The 20,599-nt window shown below is 45.5% G+C and overlaps 3 protein-coding genes across 3 annotated transcripts in view; 2 read left to right on the top strand and 1 right to left on the bottom strand.

Moving 5' to 3' along the window:
- The window catches only part of LOC135903703 (natterin-4-like), a 283,730-nt gene extending 279,364 nt beyond the window's left edge, over window positions 1-4,366 (top strand). The window contains exons 4-5 of the mRNA XM_065434055.1: window positions 1,310-1,527; window positions 4,029-4,366. Coding sequence (XP_065290127.1) covers window positions 1,310-1,527; window positions 4,029-4,277 — 467 coding nt within the window. The 3' untranslated portion in view covers window positions 4,278-4,366. The remainder of the gene's footprint in view (window positions 1-1,309; window positions 1,528-4,028) is intronic.
- LOC135903681 (uncharacterized) overlaps window positions 1-20,599 on the top strand; it is a 242,064-nt gene that overhangs the window by 81,196 nt on the left and 140,269 nt on the right. The gene's annotated exons all lie outside the window — the stretch shown is intronic.
- LOC135903752 (natterin-3-like) lies at window positions 12,394-18,840 on the bottom strand. Its single transcript, XM_065434137.1, has 3 exons — window positions 18,825-18,840; window positions 15,054-15,268; window positions 12,394-12,907 (listed from the first exon to the last, which is right to left on the bottom strand). The coding sequence occupies exons 1-3, from the start codon at window positions 18,838-18,840 to the stop codon at window positions 12,659-12,661; spliced, it is 480 nt and encodes a 159-aa protein (XP_065290209.1). The 3' UTR covers window positions 12,394-12,658.

Genomic DNA, 20,599 nt, shown 5'->3' with positions numbered 1-20,599 from the left:
CGCCGACGGTGGCACCAGCTTTTCCAGTGGTGGAGCTCGAGGCCAATAGAGACAAAATACGCAAAACAATAATAATAAAAAAACACCAGGACTATCGTTCCAGCGCATCGCGTTGTTGGTAATGAATCATCACAGTTACGCAGTAGATGCTGGCATGTCGAAATGAGTTCCTTGTTGGTTTATCAACGCAAATGTTGTTGTCACCTCGTCGCGTGCCTCGTCCTAATCGCCTTATTAACAATGAATCATCGAAGTCACGCAGTCGATACTCGCATGTCAACATGAGTCCCTTTTTGGTTTATCAACACAAATGTTGATGTCACCTCCTCGCGCGCCTCGTCGTATATATGAGCCGTTCTTGGGGTCTTGCCCATTACCGGTGCGATCACAATCGCCGCATAGAAGACGACGCGAAATGTCGGGCTACGGAGGTGAGCGACTCCTTACCGTGCGTGTGCGTGCAGACGATGTTCTTTGCTTCGTTACGGGCGATGGACGTGCCATTAGTTTGGAAAATTTAAACGCGAACGAGAGATCGCAACGTAAAACACCTTGCGCAAGGAATTATACTCGCTGACGCGATATCGCGCCGTAACTTATACGGCCGTCAAATATTGTACAGGTCTCAGATTATGCGTGCGAGCCGAAATCGTGCCGACGCTACCAGAGTTGGCGCAAACGGAATCGAAAGGACGCGTTCTAGTTAGCCCTGTCTAGTTCGCGTTTCAGTTTTGTGCGATAGTTCCTCTTTGTTTTATTCTCAATTGTGTCCTGCCTACTGTGTTCCTTAATGCGTTGTGGACGTTGAATAGAAACAGCTCAACAACTAGGAATCGGGCATAAGTTATTTGACGGTATGCTTTCGCGACGCAATGTTTCTATTTTATACATTAGGAGATTCAGATCTGCAAAGCCTCAGTGCCGCGTTAATTTTTTATCGACGCTTTAAAGAGGAGGCTATAGTCGCTCTTGTATATTTATAAAAGAGTGAACCCGAGCTTTCCTGCGTTTCCTTTTGCATTAAAGTTAGCAAAATGAAAGGGTGACCGTGTTCCATGCTCGTAGCGTGGACACCATCAGTGTTTGTTGAGAACTTTTGCTGCTGCCGAGATACGAGGAAGCACTTTAAAATCGATGACGTCACACTGACGTACCGGTGCTGGGGTTCCGGCGCGAGACTTCTTATAATATCGGGAGAAAATAGAGTAAAAAAATGAGACTTTATCAATCTAAACTGATTTGATGTTTCTCTCTGGCGGGGTCACCTTATGAAGTATTGCTAAAGAGGTGTTCCCACTTCGTTGCTCAGCCAGCAGCTACAAGTCGCCGTGCCACTGGGTTCGCTGCAGCGGAAAGCACATTCCGCACAACGCCGTGGCCGGGGGCGAGGAAAAAGACGGCAAGTTCAAGTTGTTCGTGGCCCGCGCCGTGCACAAGGGCGACGTGCTGCCGGGAAAAGTGATCCCTTCCCTGGGCACCTGTTTCGTGTCTTACAATGGCCTCGAGGCGGAGTACACCGATTACCAGGTGCGGAAATCTGTCGTGCTCTTGTCTTGCAGTCAGGTTAATGCTCGCCTTCATACTGTCTGTCGTCTTCTTTTTTTCTGTTTTCTGCCCGCGATTGCCATCACAGTCGCCATTCTGCAAGTCCACTGCATTCCAACTACCTGTCTTTCTTTCTTTTTTTTTCTGAAACTGTCAGGCCATAGCTTTTTTCTTGTCAGGCCATAGCCAGATTTTCTAAGCTCGCCAGTCCATCTAACTCCTTGCCAAAGTCGGCTAGGTTTCCTTTTTCCTGGCGCCAACCACGAGATGTTTTGTTTTTCCTAATGTCCATACGATTGTGTTCTTCCTCACTCATAGCAACCAGAGAGTCCGAGAGAGAAACGAGGGTGCAAAACGCCTAGCACCCAAATAATTCTTTTTCGCCCAGCAGTGTACGCCTGTGTCATAGTCGCATCATCTTTTCCACATCCTACCCAGCTCTGCTAAAACGCTCTCCTCGATATCTCAAACTGCGTTCACATTTTAGCAATGCTAGCGTTAGTTTGCGTTTAGTTATTTCCTGTACCGTCGTAACTCTGCACACACTGTTTAACCTGCTACTGCACTGTAAGGTCGTTTGGGACTGGTCAAGCTACTTATGTCTAGTTATTAGCCCAAAACAATCATCCAGCATGTACACTGAAATGAAAATTGATTCTATTGGTTGACAATACTCAAAATTTCTGATTTGACCTAATCTTTACATTCTTACCTCCACCGGTGGGGCGCACCACGTATTGCAGCTGAACTTTTCATATCCGCCGCAGTAGAACACTCGCTGTGGCGTTCTGCTGCTTAGCTCGAGGTCGCGGGTGCGAATCCCTGCCGCGTCGGTCGCATTTCGATGGGGCCGAAATGCATAACCGCTCTTGTACTTAGATTTAGGGTCACGTTAAAGCGGTAAAAATTATTCCGGATTCCTTTACTGTGGCGTGCCTCGTAGCCCCAAGGTTGCTTTTAGACGTTAAGCCCCATGAGCGAATCAATCAATCAATCAATCAAGCAATCAATCAATCAATCAATCAATCAATCAATCAATCAATCAATATATCCATCGATCAGCCAATTTTCCACAGCCGCTCGCAAGGGAATTGTGAACTATACATATCTTTGTCTTTGAACTCGTTGATGACCTTCACAACGTCTTAACACCTTTTAAAGTTTCATAACGCGATTTCGAGTCAACCTGTTGTTTCATTAAAAAAGTATCTGTATCGTAATTTTCTTCCACGCCTGTTTTTGATGAATAACCCTATCCAGCGTACGCCGGCGAGCGATATCTGTTTATTTATTTACTATAAATACATTCAGGGTCAAATAGACGTCACACAGATGAATCTGGAATAAACAATACAAATACAAATGTGTCTCAGTTTACAATGTTAGCTATACATTTCAAAAGCTGGTCATGCTGTTTTATGGTTACAATTGGTGCGGGAAGGTTATTCCGAGCTCTTTCGCTGTGCGTGGTACGAAGGACTGCAAGAAAAAAAAATGTTCTACGTATAGTGGAATACCACTTGTGTAAGAATAATCTGTAGTCTGCGTGAGCAAGCATGTTGTGTGTTGCGACACCACGTACCTGGGCACACGAGGGTTGGACCCTCCCGCGTCTAACCGTAAGAAGAAAGTATTCAAGAGAAGAGATCAGTTAATCGCGCATGCCTGCCGATAATCTATTTGAAGGGGAAGACAATACGGCAGCACTGATCTCTCGTTTACTGTCGACGTTAATGCGATTAGCGTTCAAGGAACGCATACGGGCACACCGTACGTATTGCCACCACCGAGAACCGCCAGGTATGTGACGGGTGTACTGTATCCAGGGTCTCCACTCGCGCTATCCTCTGGACCAAGGCCACCTAGAAAAAAAAATTTTTTTTTTGTAGGTGGCTTTGTATGGACACGCTGCGTCAATTTAGCGGCGAGAGATTGCGTGACCTCAAAGATTGCGCGGCCTCAGAGACTGCGTGGCCTCGGTGCTTTCAAAGCTGGTACGCCAGTGCGTGTAGCGCTATCGCTTATAATTAGTCGCAGTACCTGGCACAGCGCTGGAACGCCGGGTTCCTGTGCTTGAGAAACCAATGGGACGCACTTTGGAATCCACCTAGAAGCGGAGAAATGTTAAAGTATTTCTTAAAAGGGAAAAGCGGCGTAGATTGTCTTAGATGCATGAACTGGCACAAAGTGGCCGTAGTAAGCCAAGAATGCTACTCGCATCAAAGCCTCTAAAGGTCTTATGGGCTGAGATTACAGGAGGTTTCTATTAGGCTGTATTTTATTTAAGTCACATGCTTGCACTATATATGTCTGGGTATGTGCCCGGACACACATATGCTTGCATTGCGACCGTGGCTATCGACATCAGCTGAAAACCCAGCGGGGTGAATATATGCATGCACCCTTGGGCCACGGAACACATCATCATCATCATCGTCTTCGTCGTCGTCGTGATCAATATTTGCGTGTAACTGTTGTCGCAGGCACTTGTCTCCGACAATGACAACCTGGCTTGGCTTCCGGGATCCGGGGGCGGGGTGCCCGGTGGAGCCATCCAGGGTGGCACTACGTCCGACGGCGAGCCGCTCTACATCGGCCGCGTCCGTCTCGAAGACGGCCTGGTCATCGGGAAGGTGCACCCTTCGAAACAATGCATGTACATTCCCTACTACGAAAAAGAGTACAAGTACGACGACTACGAGGTGCTTGTCTGCAAGACGGTCAACTTCTGAGCAGACGTCGCGCGACGGTGGTTCGGCCATTGACGTCAGCTATGCTCACTGTGTACACGTTCCAGGTAGCACAAAAGAGATACGTAACGTTTTCGTAGGGTTTATCCAAGACGATAAAAACGGGTTAAAGAAGACACGAATGAGAGAACTTCGGCGGGAAAACGTCGTATATCTCTGCTAATGTCCGGCTTAATTACTTTCTTGAGACGATCTTGAACAGGTCTGCAAGACGTATTCGAAAAGCTGGTCTAGAAATAGGATTGGGAAAGACGCAAGTAATCCCTTTGCCAAAACTATTCCTAACCAATTTCTAACCGTTTCTGGGACGTTATCAAAAAACTGGTCTAGAAGCGGTCTTGAAAGGTTTACGATCATCTGAAGCTAATTTTCGCGGGTGACGGGCGCGATCAGACATCGTTGTTCAAAACACGCGTTTAGTTTCGCCTCACGCGACTGGCCTATGCCGCGCAGACGTCGTCAGCCGCCCCCGTTGGCACGGCCTAGGCCAATCGCGTGAGGTGAAACTGATCGGGCGTTTCGAACAACGATCTCCAATCGCGCCCCAGATGTGTAGAAGCGTCGGTGTTGACTGTAAGAGCCATGGCGCAGTGTCAAGCACTGTTCCCCGCATGGCCGGTGCATCCTCTACCAAGTCACACGAAAATGAGCCTGTTAGGAATAATAAATCCTTAATACCGCCTTTAGTAAGCTACGATGCTTACAACCACAATGGGAATGACATCCTGCAAAGAACAAATGGCCACGTCTTGGCAGGTGGCCAGGCCAAGCCCTTCATGCCAAGAGTGCATGAAATGAGAACATTGTGACAAAGCGAAAACACTTTATTAAAATGTAATGCTTATGGAAGGTTCGAACAAACTGTGTGAGAAATGCAAATAGAAGTAAAAGTACATCAACAATGACAAAAGTCGCAGAAAGGATTCCTAATGAACTCGGAAGTGAACATTCACTAGCACGTAAACAAAGTTGCAAGTACACATACAAAAATGAACAGAAAAACCTGGAGTCTACTAAAGTGTCTAATTTATCATAGTGAAGTGCATGTGCTATCAGATGGACTAGAGTTATGCAGAAGTGACATCGGAGCGAATGGAAGAAGTAGACTGAAAAATGCAAAAGCTTGAATCGGATGGTAACTGCCTCCAAGCAATGTTACCAATCTGCTAGAAGCTTGAAAAGAGCACAAAAATAAATACCACCGCATACCATCATAAAACAATCCTGTGACAGAAATAAAACAAAAATGGGAACAATGCAAAACTGGAAATATTGGCTTTAGGATATATCAAAGAAGGTAATGGCGAGAAAAAATAACCATACAACAAAAAAGCAATAAAGTGAAATTAGTACAGAATACTTAAACGGGGGATTCAGTGTAACAAGTGAACACTACTGTAGTACAGCGAACGATGAGACAGTAATGCTTCATCTTGCCACTCCAGAACGTGAGAAATGTATATGCAAGCCTCATATTAGAAACTTACATAAACATGGAAATAAACTGGAATGCACTGGAAGCTGCATTTGTGTAACAAAGGAAGCAATGGTCATAATAAATAGTAAGTGTTTTATCTAAAAAGCCCTTTACAAGAGACAAAGTTGTACCTCTCTGGCAAAAACAAAGTGGAAACGAATAATTTGCAAACCAGCAAATACATTAATTAGCACACTGACATGTCACACTTTGCGCGCATCTCCAGTCTCCTGAAGTAAAAAAAAAGCACTCTGAATGAGAAAAACGTTTAACACATGTAGCCCAGAGCAAATTCTTTGCCAGTTCACTCACACTTTCACATCCAAAAACATTTGCCACAAAGTCTAGGCACAGTTCCACTGATGTTTACCAATTCACTCCCACTTTCATGTCCAAAAATATTTGGCACACAGTCCAGGCAGAGCTTCATAGATAAACAGCTTGGGAGCACCCTACTGATTATTGTGCAGTCCAGCTGCTGGAAATAGAACTGCCGCACATGCTGGTAGTGGTTTCAATGTAGACACACTTGCTGCCCTGGACAGGTATGCTCAGATATCTGCACTGGTGCTCCATTTTGTCGAAGTAGACACATTGATGCACTACGCTGGTAATTGAAATGTTTTGAATGCACAAGTATTGGCTTCACCAGGAAGACTTGCCCACATGCCACCACTGGCATATATGTGCACTTGCTCTTCACCCAGTAGCATTGAACTTAAAGTGTTCCCTATGTGGGAGCCATGTGTAAAACCGGTGTCACACGACCACTCTCGATCGCGATCAAGCCCGATCCGGATCGAAATTATCGATGCGACTGTCTCACTCTCGTAGCTTGCGCAGAGGAGCTAATCACGACCGAGAAATTCGATTTGTAACGGACTGGATAGCGGCTAAAAGAGCCCCGCGTGAAACCGGTATCAAATAATGCACAGACGTACGCTAGGAAAATGTGTTGCACAAGAACAAAGAACGACGACATGCCCTGTTGTGCGAAGCGTGCGAACAGAACACATGTGTATATATATATATATATATATATATATATATATATATATATATATATTATAAAACTGCGAGAGTGCTTCGCGAACTCCATGCGCACACATGGCACCCGCACGAACTCGGCAGGCCGCCGTAAAGCGCGAAGGGCGCACAGCGTACATTCCGACACATGTCCCAAACTGCAAACAATCGTACTACCTAAAGCATACAAGCTATTTTATACCAAGGGCATACTCGACTCACGTATGCAGTATCCACAAGCGAGTTATGCAGCGTACATGCTGTATCCATTCGCCAAGTAGTAAAATTGATAACAAGCACAAAAAAGGGACTCAATACATTACTACCATTTGAGGCGTCAAATAAAATCGCATTTGGCCGTTTCATATATTGGACACAATATATGGATACACGTGGTACCCCGTAACACCATGAAATACCCGTCACGTGGGTAAAGGGGGCGAAAAGACAATCGAGAACCTGAAGCGCAAACGATAAAAGCACGGTATGGTGCACGCAAAATTCTGTCGGTGCGCTGTAGCGCGAGGGAAGAAAATAGGACGGGCACGTGACCTCACCTTTTGGGATACCGTACTAGTACTGAATCATTAAAAAAAGCCTGTTCTAACCAGTTCTCTTGTCTGCAACACTCTTGCGAAACGGTAGACTAAAATACCACGATGACGGCACTATTGCGGAGATCGGCAAGGTGCGCACAGACAGCAATTTGGCCGCCTTTTTTTCGCATTCTGCAAAATGCTTTCTTGTTAGGATCACGCACAGCGGCCGATCCCGACGCTAGGGACACACAGGCACGATTTCGTCCCTCTAACTTTCGTCCTTATACTGCCCTTAACGCCCTAATTACAGCGTCAGTGAAAAGGCGCCTCACATAACATGACAATGAACTTGAAGAGCTAATTAGTGCGCTCCACTCCGCGCCCTCCAATTGAAAACTGATTTCCAAATTAAACTACACAAACAGATCGCACAACCCAAACTAATCACAGAACGTCGTTTTCTTGACGGCAAAACCCTGCAACACTTACATGACAAAGGGCAGCGGCAGCACATTCAGAACAGCCGCTATCATACCACAGCGCAATGCAAGTGCGGTAACGCTATTATGCCCGGCTCAAACAGATCGCACAACCCAAACTAATCACAGAATGTCGTTTTCTTGACAGCAAAGCACTGCAACACTTACATGACAAAGGGCAGCGGCAGCACATTCAGAACAGTCGCAAACAGACCATAGTGCCATGCGAGTGCGATAACGCAACTATGCCCGGCTTCACGAATAACGTGGCTGCCTTGGTCACATAACAATTGAAAACACTACTGATTTCCAAATTAAAACCAGACAAACGCATCGCACAACCCAAACTGATCACAGAATATCGTTTTCTTGACAGCAAAGCACTGCAACACTTACATAGCAAAGGGCAGCGGCAGCACATTCAGAACAGCCGCAAACACACCACAGCGCAATGCGAGTGCGGTGACGCGACGACGCCATGACGACGCGACTATGCCCGGCTCGCCCGGCTGCCAGGCATCACGAATCACGTGGCCACCTTGGTCACATGATTTGACGACGGTATCGCCACCTTGCGCAAGGTTGGATCGCGTTGATGGGTTGTTGAATATTGTAGAAGCCGCTAAAAAGGCTGACGCGCCGTGGCGTGGCGTCTTGGGTCGTTTTCAAAACGTGTTCACCCCTCGTTTTTAAGCTATCTTGTTTGGAACGTCTTTGATGCGTCGATTTTGGTCAAAAATCCGTTTCAGACGTTGAATCCCTTAATACGACTTAAGACTTTGTGTGCTACCTGGGACGTATACCGACAAACGATCGCGTTGCAAATTATCCTTTTGAGTCGTTTATCCGCCATCATGCCGAGTGGCGTTGGCGGGGCCTCGGCTTCTGCCGTTTTTAAGTGAGTAAATTTTGGAAAGCTTGTTTCTGTATAGCGCCGTGATTTTCGGGCTCTGCTTACCAGACATAGCGACGTTATCGAGTTCTTGCCAGAGTTGAAAAGAACATTTTGGAATGAGCAGGATGTCAGAACGCTGAGGGAGCTGAACTTTTCAAAGAATGAATAAATAGAAAAACTGATTAATCTGCTTTGAAATTTGTAGCTTTTGGTTTCGTTACTTCTAGTTGCACGGCTGCGAACCAAATGAAATATTCTGTTGGCCATCATTTATCAACCAACGTGATCACCAACCAGATCAGGTACGAAAAAAAAAAAAAATTGAGGAGCCGTTCCATTCTGTGAAGGTGGATGACCGGTGAAGCCGTAGCACATCACGCACGGTTGGACAGGGGTAACTGTGCTCATTTTCATGATTTGGTAATGGCAGTGACGATAGCTTTGTAATTACTGTGATATACACTGATTGGTTTCGTTACAACCTTATACAGAATCTTGGTCAAAGTTAAATCTATACAAGACCGTTTTTGAGTAGTTGAGTAACTTGGATTGGTGTGACACTTCAAACTTTTCTAGCACCAACTGAGTGAACCATTTCTTGTCTGGTTTTGAAATGTGCACATAAAGTCTGCAATGATCATCACAGAGGTCGTGTCGTCGCGGCTAGCCTATGCAAAGAGCGTGGTCATGAACGTCTTGATATCCCGCTTGGGCGCGCCTGGAGATGTATGCGCAGCGGATGTCACACATGCCTCTTTCGTTTGTACGGCACAGACATCCATCCCCACAGTCGCTGGCATGGCCATCTTGCCAGCCAAGATGACAAATGTACGTATCGTATACATTTTGTCCTTTGCGTATATGGCAACGCCACCTGCTCGTGAGCTCATGTGTTGTTCACAAATATCACTTGAACTTTACGGGCTATGAGCCATAGCACTTTTTGGTGGCTTACGGCAGTATGAGCGGGAGTATGAGTATGATCACAGTGTTCGACACGCTGTTTTTTATGTTTTACGAGATTGGAAAGAATGTAAGCACTGTTCGCATCACCTTGCTGAGTGCTAATAGCCTACACATATGCCTTGCGGGGGTATAAGCTATGGCATTTTTCTCTTGCATACGCGGGCATGAGCTATTGATGATGATAGTTTTTGTTTACGCGCACCAAAAAGTACACGGAACCCTGGCCATATACAGCTTTGCTGTAGAAAAGCAAGTTCGTTGCACAGAAAATAATCTATAGCAAAATTATGCTTCCTGGTCAACAAACTTGAAAGAGAACGAAAGTCGCCCTAATACTGGCTCGAGTAAAAGAGAGGAATTGTAACTAATTGTCGTTGACGCCGCTTCGTCGGTTGGAAGAGTTGCCAGCGTACAGTCAACGACCGATTTTCCGGACGCCCGATAATTCGGATGGCTTCGCGGCACTACCACGTACCCGACAGAGTTAATTATCTATAATAACGTCTGAAATTTCAGATGCAAGAACCATCCACCGTTCCATTTTCCGCACTCCTTGACATGATCGCAGGTCCGAAACGGCATTAATCAAAGCCACCACTTCCACCGTTTTTATTACCTCGACACCTCGAACCGACGCTCTGGCACGCAGATCCGCTGGCAGCCGTGTCCACCACCGTGGCAACGCGAGGCCTAGCTCCTTCCACGTTCGCTGTTAAGGTTTTTATTTTTCATTGAAAGAATTCTCCGCTCTGCCCCTGTAATCCTCGCGATTGGCTTCGAAACACGGAAAGCACGACGCGCTGCCTAATGCCGGTTCACGAAAGGCAGCTTTGCCTCAGCACTGCAGTGTTACGCAATGAAGCACACGTAAAGTACTGCGGTGAAGCTTAATAAGCGTGGGAGGGGGCAATTGTCGCGGGACACAGTACGTACTCCCTAATTATGGACGCGCGCACCTGCCATCTCCTGTCACAGTACTAGCACCGATATGCCTAACAAGTGTACTGGCAGGCCTTCAGAGCTTTTTCGGACGTGTCTGTGGCGAGTTGAGCCCTTAAGGGCAGTAAAAGACGTGCATTCATTTTTTTTTTCGGACTGCCCGATTTTTCGGAAATTTTAGTGACCCCTAGGTTGTTCGAAAAATCTTACGTTGACTGTAAGTACAACTGACCAAGAAGATGCTTCAAACGGTCCGTGGGGCGAATCGCGGCAGAACGAGAACGAGAACAGAAAGGACCGTCGCATTGAGAAATGTTACGGATGTGAAGTGCGCCGCCTCTTCTCTAAAGGAGCTTGAGCTCAAAAATGTATGTGTTGGCTGACGCCGAGATGCAGCTGACCCTCATTCAAACTCCAAAACAACTCCAAACAACATCCAAAAAATAGTTAATACTTCAAACTTTCTCTGTTGCCTAAATAATGTTGTAACCACAAAATATGAAATTATAAGCGAGTAATTTTATACGTTTTCACTCGTCTATATTAGTGAAATGGTGAAAGCTTGCTTGCTTTCAAAAAAACGCTTGCTTCGCTGCAACTATTTATTGTCAAGTTTCACTTCGGTTGGCAGTCAAGTTCCGTGAGTAAAATGGTCTCAGCAGTGAAATGAACTGTACCGCGGACTTTTGAAAAGTTAAATGATCCGACTCCAAACACTTTGTCCACGTCTATTGCATACCTCATCGCTTCCGCCGACGAAGAGACTCGTCGGTCTCTTAATCGAAGTTGACTGCGCTTCATTGGTTGACCGAATGAATTCTGTTAAAGTCCATAGGGTGGAGGAACATTTGGGACACGGAAAGTTATAGCGTCCAGGTAAACGCGGTGCAAAGCTACCGTAAAAAAAAAAAAAGTTTCTCGGAGAGAAAGCAATTTACGCACTTAAAGAGAAATCGCCGTTGTGAGTTTATCGAACTCGACAAACAAAAGACGTCATTGACCCTGTGCTGGGGTTGCTGTAGCGTATCGTTTTTCTTTTTTTTAATTTATTTCATTTGCTTTTGTGCAATTAGCGTAAATCGAATTCCAAATGCGCTAAGTGTACAAGCGAGAAGCAAGCGCTCTTTCTGTTTCCCAGTGTGCGTGAAAGAAAGCCACATAAGCTTTCAGTGTAAGTGCTTAATTGCTTGAAGATATGTACCAGAGATTTATGATTCAGACATTTGCATATATAATGAAAATATTTATTTCACATTATTACAGGTGAAGGAAGTGGTGCGGCCAAAGACGTGCAAAATGTAAAATTTGCCTCCACCACTTTTACAGCCGCCACCAGCAGAGAACGTGTTACATGTAGATTTTGCTCGTAATACCAGTCGTTCGTTTTCTTTTTAGTTATGAATAATCATCGGAAAATCAAAGGAGGTACTTTATCCCATCTCCTGCACGTCGCACACACATACAGACGAGATACCCAAAGCACTTACGCGAAATTCCAGCAACAAGCACAAGAAGAATAGTAGAAGACAAACAACGCTTGGACAGCCAGCATAAAACCTCAAGTAAATTGAACATTTGTATTGCACTTTGATTTTAACATTTTAATTGAACTTTGCTTACATGCAAAGTTTGAAACCAAAGCCTGTTATTAAATAGCCATGTCTTTGGCACGGCCACAATAATACCATTGCGTAGATGTGCACTTCAGACAGTTGTTATGGCAATGTCAAAGGTATAGTGAACTAGAACGTAGTTTAAGTTAACAAGATTGCTAAAATATATATGTAAAAAAGCGTTCAAATACGAAACCACTCTCGAACCAAAATAAAAGAATAAGTTTCACAATGATGACGCACTGGATCGTCGAACGAAGGTTTGTTTCCTTTAAATATTCACGGCTCCAAGGAACATTTGCACAATTGTTCGAATAGCAAATGTGCGACGCCCCTTGGAAGCGCGTTGTTCCGGCGATGTACCGCTTGCGGGCTGCTGCGAGAGCGTTGTGTAGACCCGTTGCGGGTTGGGTCTCGTTTCGCTTAATCTCACAGGTTGAGCGTCTTCATCGTCAGGACTTCGTATTGGGCGTATCCGTACTCCTTTTTGTTGTACGGGACGTACATGGTTTTGTGCGACGGGTGCACCTTGCCAATGAGCAGCAGGCCCTGGTGGTGGGCGCGGCCGATGTAGAGCGGCTCCCCCGATGCGGTCACGCCGCCCTGGATGGCTCCGCTGGGCACGGCTCCGTCGGACGCCACTCGCCAGGCCAGGGACGCGCCCCTGCAGACCAGCGCCTTCGAGAAGAGCGGAGGATGAAGTCAGCAGGGAAGCGATTTTGTAATTCGGAAACTTCGAACGGGGCGGCGCATTGCAAGAATGCTCGATTGTGCCGTGCTTTTTGAAGCACGTTAAGTAACCCGTACAGTTTTCTAGAACTCTCTCCCTTTCTTCTTCTTTCTATTCCCCTTTCCCCCACCCCCAGTGTAGGGTAGCAAACCTGTTGTTGTTCTGGTTGACCTCCCTGCCTTTCCTATCCTTGTTTTCTCTCTCACACTCTTAGTACAGAGGGAGCCCTGGCCCTGCAATCGTTGAGATACTATGGGAATGATGATTAGTACGTGGATTTCTTTATCTACGTGCTTCTGGTCTCAAACGTTCTTGTAACGCCGCAGATTACGCTTCGTCTTTCTTAATACCGAAGCATTCGTAGTTGTCTAAACACGACAAGGCGATTAGTTTCTGCGTACGCACGTAATCATAGCAAATAGTGGCGATATAAATCGATATTTTGATGAATTTGGTAAACTACGAAGTTGTGCGAAGCCACAGGGATGCAGTTTAGGCATACACATGTACCGGCCATCGTTCTGATCTTGGCCTAACCGCCGTATTTTCAGCTGCCGCAGACACTAAACCGTTTATTAACCTTAAAGGTGCTTAAAGGCTGTTTCTTTCTTTACACCCTTCATTACACATCTATCACCTATTTTCCTCAAAACACTCTGTAGTAGGGGTGTGTGCGAGAGGAAAAAAAAATGAACAGAACGCGCGGAACCTGTTTGTAAACCCACTAGCGCGTTCGCTACCTTTGGAAGTTTCCGTTGCAGCGAAAAGGAGGCAGGTTTCGAGCTTAGCGACCGCATTTTATGCGAGCAATATGTGACCTCAGGCAAGGTTTGCCATGAGGTGAAAACGTTTGGATTTCTGGGCTATCTATGCTTATGGATACCTATAGTTCAAGAGCTGAAAAGTTGCGCCTGTGTGGCGCAGTGGATGGGGTGTCTGGCTGCCACGTTACTTTCGTTGGTTTGAATCCACCTCCGTGCATTTTTCGCGTGACTTATATGATGCTGAATTGCTTGCCCTTCGATTTAGTTTACGGATTAATGCTAATGAACAACTCGTATACAATGGAAATCGTAACGAGCTGAGAGGGCCATTTTTCTTTTATTTGGCTTCTGTTCGTCCACACTTCCTTCCCTAAAGGTGTTACCAAAATTAGGGGGTTTGTGTCAACGACCGAAGGGTTCTCGCCTGGCGTCAAACTGATGTACACCCTTAAGGGTGTTAAAGAAGTGCGGTGTGTAGACACTATGGTACCAAGGTTCTCTCTAGTTATTTTTGTAGGAAACTCTATGCTAGAGGAAACTTTGAAGCTTGTGTTTGCGGAAGCTGCAAACCCTCAATCACTGTGTCCCTTTTCATTTCATTCAAAGGTCTGGTGGACCTTTGTTCGAAGCTGTTCGGGAGCACGGTAGTCGAAAATTTACTGTTAACGACATTTCCCGCTTAGCGTGCCAAAATAGCGCAAGTACCATTGAGTGTGCTTTCTTAGCATGGCGCCATATCCATGTAGGTAAATGAGAACGTGGGTGATCTGCCGGAAGCCTTGGGTATCAAAAATGACGAAATGGTGATTGCATTTGTGGTATAGATTAGTAAAAGATGGTGGTAGGAGTTGTGCCAGTTAGCTATATAGAAACACGAAGAATGATTAGAACGTTGTATTCTTATAATGCTATGAAAAGGTTCTGGTTTCCTTTATTGTATGCAAGCACCCAACCTTGCGGACATAACTGGTGCTGATAGTTTCTTCCACTTTCATTTCCTTTTACCCTATTATGTCTACATTTCAATTAAACTTAACATTTAACTTCCTGTATAGCTTTTTCTGACTCTAATTGTATGTGACGAGGGGCTGTAACTAAAGTAAATGTCGAGCCCTATCGGATCCCCTTATTCTTCTCGTTCAAAAAATAAGGAAGGAGAGAGAGGAATATGTGATGTCTCAAACGTCGCGTATGTGACGTGTTTCTGGCTCCGCAGTCGCTTCTGGCGCACACAGTTAGCAATGTCATGCACTTCGAGATTGAATGTTATTCGCTGCGGCGTGGATTAGGACACCGCCTATTGGCGTCGAATTAAGCATGTGGTACCTACCTGGTACTCTCTATACCAGTACTCGAGCCCTCCGTGCGAGACGAAGCAGACGCCCAGGGAGCGGACCACCTTTCCCGGTAGAAGCTCGCCTTTATGCAGGGCTCGTCCCACGTATGTCACCTCGCCTCCCTTGTCGTCACCTCCGGCCACCGCGTTTCGCGGTATCTCGGACCCTTTGCAGACGACCCAATGGCAGGCGGGATGGTACTGCGTTTCTGCAGAGTGTTTCGCGCGAGCTATTATGTCAACTCACTTCAGGTCTGCTGAAAGTGCTTCCTACAAAAATTATTAGAGTTAGCTCTGGCGCTATTGCGTCCAAGCGAACTGCAAGAATGGCTTAATAGACAGCTTCGAAATTATGGTTAGAATTTAGTACATGGATTTTCCTCAACTTCGTCCTTCTGGCTTGAAAACGACTCTGCGACTTTATTCATTGATCAGTTTAATCTAAGTATTGTGTTATGAGTACAATAATTCGCAGTAGTTACGCTCGTGGGCAGTCTCGCTGCCTTATGCGTTTAGAAAAAGGAGATTGCTTCAACATGTAAGCCCAGTAGGGCAGATAAAGCCTACCAGACAAAACCACAAGAACATTTGAAGCCACAAGCACGAAGATTAGACAATGAAATCCATTTGCTAACCATCATTGCCGTAGTATCTGACGGACTGCTACACCACAGTTCCCCATAGCATACATTAGCCTGAAACTCGATGCGGAAGATACCGCTAGCTAAACAGATGCGGCACCGGAGCGTTCATACGGAGTTAGTGGGCATCATCATCATCAGCCTATTTTGATGCGAACGTTCGAAGGTGATGCGAATGTGATGCGAACGTTCGTTTCGTCATCGCAAACTAGCCACCTCCCCGCAGGACGGTCTACGCACAGAAATGCACACACGTTCGAATGTCCGGAGCCGACGTCAGAGGGGCTCTGTAGAACTCGGAGCCGTTCCGGGTAGCGCGTTGGGGAGTTTGGAAACAATAGTGTGCCCGCCGAAGTCATTCCGTCACGAAGCCGATTTAGTCACGCTTTGGCTAGAAGTTGGCGTCGACGCTCCCGGAATGTTGCCGTCATAGTCGTAAGTGGGTGGCAATCTTGCACTGCAGCTGGCCATCCTTAACAGCGCCGGGATGTTGCCGCCATAGTCGTAAGTGGGTGGCAATCTTGCACTGCAGCTGGCCATTCTTAACAGCGGCTGGCCATTCTTAACAGCGCCGGGATGTTGCCGCCATAGTCGTAAGTGGGTGGCAATCTCGCACTGCAGCTGACCATTCTTAACAAGAGTTAGTGGGCATCATCATCATCAGCCTATTTTATTTCAACTGCGGGGGGACGAAAGCCTCTCCCTGCGATCTCCAATTACCCCTGTCTTGCACTAGCTGATTGAAACTTGCGCCTGCAAATTTCCTAATTCCACCACCCCACCTAATTTTCTGCCGTCCACGACTACGCTTTTCTTCCCTTGGTACCTATTCTGTAACTCTAAGGATACACCGGTTATCTACCCTACGCATGTCACGGCACGTACGACACGGCATGACATACGCACTGTATGTCATGCCCAGCTCCATTTTTTTTCTCTTAATATCAGCTTGAATATCGGCTATCACTATTTGCTCCCTGATTTACACCCTTCTCTTCCTGTCTCTTTGCGCTCAATCGCTCTTAAAGATTACGAGGCTTTACGTGCCGAATCAATGATCCTGTTATGAGGCCCGCTGTAGTCGGGGATTCCGGAAATTTCGACCACCTAGGGTTCTTTAACGTGCACCTAAATCTAACCACGCGGGCGTTTTCTCATTTCACCCCCATCGAAATGCTGTCGCCGACGCCGGGATTCGATACCGCGAGCTCGTGCTTAGCAGCCCAACACCATAACCACTAAGCAACCACGGCGATTCTCCATCGCTCTTTGCGCGGTCCTTGTTCTCGAGATCGTTTGTTAATCTCCATGTTTCTGCCCCATATGTTAGCACCGGTAGAATGCAATGATTGTACACTTTCTTTTCAAATACGGTAGTAAGTTCCCAGTCAGGATTTGTTAATGCCTGCCGTGTGCACTGCAACCCATTTTTATTCTTTTATAGATTTCCTTCTTATGATCGGGGTCCCCTGTGAGTAATTACGTAGATAAACGTACTCCTTTCCTGCACAGTCTCTAGAGGCTGACTGGCGATCCCGAATTCTTGTTCCCTTACCAGGCTATTGAACATCATCTTTGTCATCTGCATATTAATCTTCACCACTGTTATACAGTCTCTCTGTTAAGGTCCTCAAATATTTGTTGTAGCTCGTCCCCATTGTTGCTGAACAGGACAATGTCATCTAAAAACTGAAAGCTGCTGGTATGTTCACCGATGTTCCTCAGTCCTGAGCCTTCCCAGTCTAATAGTTTGATCATTTCTCCTAAGCATGCAGTGAATAGCATTGGAGAGATTGTGTCTCCTTGCCTGACCCCTTTCTTGATAGGTAGCTCTATACTTGTGGAGAAGTAAGGTAGCTGTTGAACCTTTGTAGATATTTCCCAAGATATTCACGTATACCTCCTGTAGTCCTTGATTACGCAACGCCTGTATGACTGCTTGTATCTCAAATGAGGTGCCTTTCATAATCTGGGAAAACCATATGGAGTGGTTGATTGTACTCCGCAGATTATTCCATTACCGCAATTGATGGCATGGATGTTATCGATTGTAAAATACCCCTTCCTGAAGCCAGTTTGTTCTCTTGGTTGATTGAAGTTAAGTGTTGCCATGATGCTGTTGGAAATTATCCTGTTAAATATTTTATAGTAGTAGCACTTGCAGTATGAGCCGAGCTGTTTAGGTGGCACACATACACATAGAAAATGACTCGCAAACACACGGCGAACGCAGACCTTTCGCTACAGCCACTCTGTTCATCTTTTCTTTTCTTCTTTTCTTTTCTTCCAAGATAAATTGGAGCAGATATTGCGGTTTATAGTACGTATAGACTCTCATGGAACTGGGATGTCTTGAAACATAGAATAAAAGGCGTAACGAGAAATGACAAGCTGACCTACTGAATTACCAAACCTCTGCAAGACCTGTGCTGGAATATGCCTCGGTAGTCTTGGCGCCTCATAATACTCAAGATGTAGACTGACTCAAATGAATTATGAAAAAAAAAATCCACAATGTCTCTATGTCAACGATATTGCCGGCAATTCTCAAGTTAGTTTCATGCGCGTTTCTATTATTTTCTTTCTTTCGCTCGACCCACTTGAAATCGGGCAGCTTTTCGCTCTGCATAAAATTTTCAATGGGCCAATATGTATTCGTGCGCCCATATCCTCTGTGAGGTAATTCCTCTCCTAGTGACAGCACACGCCGCTTGCCAAATGCATCCTTTGGATATTAAGCCACTTGCTCTTTATTCAGGCTGTTCCCCGTTATTTTTTCATTGTTGAGATGTGGAACAACTTAAAAGGCGTATTGTTATATTAAAAGGCATTGTTTTTGTGCATGATTGTATTCTGCCATATGGACTCCTGCATGTCCAAGTGTCGGGGATGGCAGTATAAATAAATAAATAAATAAATAAATAAATAACTTAAAAGGGAACACGGCTAACAGTGACGTTGTTTAGCTTGAAGGTAGTTACGCAGCTTGAAAGAAAAACTGCACGCAGTGTTAACTTAAACCGGACGGCACGAGAACCTGCGAGAGCCAGCATACAGCGAAAATGCGGGGAAAAGGAATCGGGCACAGCGAGACCCGATGAGAGTATACAGACGTGTAACTTACTCTCGTAGTCGGCCATATTGTTCTTCTCCCTTTCGAGGTGGTCAGCGTTGTTTCGGCACGTGAAGCTCAGTTCATATATATACTGCCTCCGAGACCTTGACAGTGAAGTTAACTGTTGCGCAGATAAGCGAAAGCGGAAGTTGGTTTGGCTCATGTACGTTGTTGACGTGTTTGCGAGTCGCTGATGTGTCTCCCTCCCCCACTCTCTTCTCTCTACCTCCCGCCTACAAGCTATCCCTGCTTTCCTTTTTTACATTACTTTTTTTATCATTTGCGCCGAATATAAGCTTTGTATATGTTCCTTCCGCAATCTTATCATTGCCGATTCCAATGATTGCGGATGGATTTCATTTCTGCGCTTTCTCTAGGTAACACTCGCGGAGGTTGTCAGTAGATTTATCGGTAGCTTACGAGAAATATAATCATATTTCCAAAGTTCTGTTTACTGCGATATACTGCTAAGCAATTATGAGAGATTGACACGTATGTGCGCAATGTATTGTGCGCAATATTGATAAGTGGTACGAGGGCAACCGGAAAGCGTTTAATCGGCTTATTGAGGCACCCGATCAAGGTGACTCGTTTTCCTAAAGGACGCGCAAATTACTGCGCAAATTAAGGGTGCAGGCAGAGTAATCGCCCGTTATCTCTTTCTCGCGCCCATATGTCTAGAGAGTTACTCCCCCCCTCACCCTCTGTGACCTTGACGTATCGAAAATCGTAATACACATATGTACAGTTAGCCACAAAAGTTTACGGACCACGGTAGCCCAGACAACGTTAAATTTTCGAGCAGCCTGTAACAGTAGTCTGTAGAACCGAACATATCGCAATGTTGTTCACATATACTTGCAGAGGCTGCAAATGCGAATACTACAGGCTGCGTTGTGAGGCTGCGCGGATATATTCAGCTTTTTCTCATATTTCTCTTTTCGTAAAATTTTGTGATTGGCTGTACCACGGATATTATCGGTGCGAAAACATGGCTGACGTTTGATGTTGCTAATGGCGGACGCTTTTCGTGTAAATCCGCGAATTAATCGCACAAACTGGTGTGATAACAGGGGAGTATAGGTGTAATAAGCGGAATGCGGAACGATTAGCCAACCATTGGTTCCATTTCGCACGCCGGCCGAACTGCCTTAGGTTACGCCTCCAAATACGGGTACCACGCGTACACCGCACGTCCATGCCACCGCCTTCGTAAGTAAAATCAGGCGGTCTGCATTGGTCATTTACATGACTCAATGAAATACGTGTTCTGCGTACATCCGAAATGAATTGTAACATTAGGCAGTGATTTTTTAACTACCCGACATAAATGGGATGGCGTCATGAGTGAATTTTTGGGGAACGCAGCACGAGTGTTCCACTTTCCTCTGTTCACTTGGTTCAGGCAATGAACGTGTTCAATTAATTTTATCGCTGTCTATATAATAATCCGCAGACAGCACCTGGAGTAGCATATCAAGCGATCAGTAAGGCTAACTGCTACTCCGGCATATCATGCGAGCTTTATATATATATATATATATATATATATATATATATATATATATATATATATATAACACTATACTCAAAATCACGATGCATGCTTATGCTATATTACTAACACTCATCTTTCAGCGGTCCTCGAAGAGCGGGTACATTGCTGACGACTAGGAAATCATTCGTGTCATTGCCATTCTGAAATCTGGTGTAGAGCGAGTCCTAACAAGTACATGAACGGGTAAATCAATGCGATAAACAAACTCAGACACAAGAAAGGGCGA

The sequence above is a fragment of the Dermacentor albipictus genome, chromosome 9 (genome assembly GCF_038994185.2).
Source record: "Dermacentor albipictus isolate Rhodes 1998 colony chromosome 9, USDA_Dalb.pri_finalv2, whole genome shotgun sequence".
Lineage (NCBI taxonomy): Eukaryota > Metazoa > Arthropoda > Arachnida > Ixodida > Ixodidae > Dermacentor > Dermacentor albipictus.
Note: the sequence above shows the minus strand (reverse complement) of the source record. Positions and strands in the feature narration are given on the sequence as shown.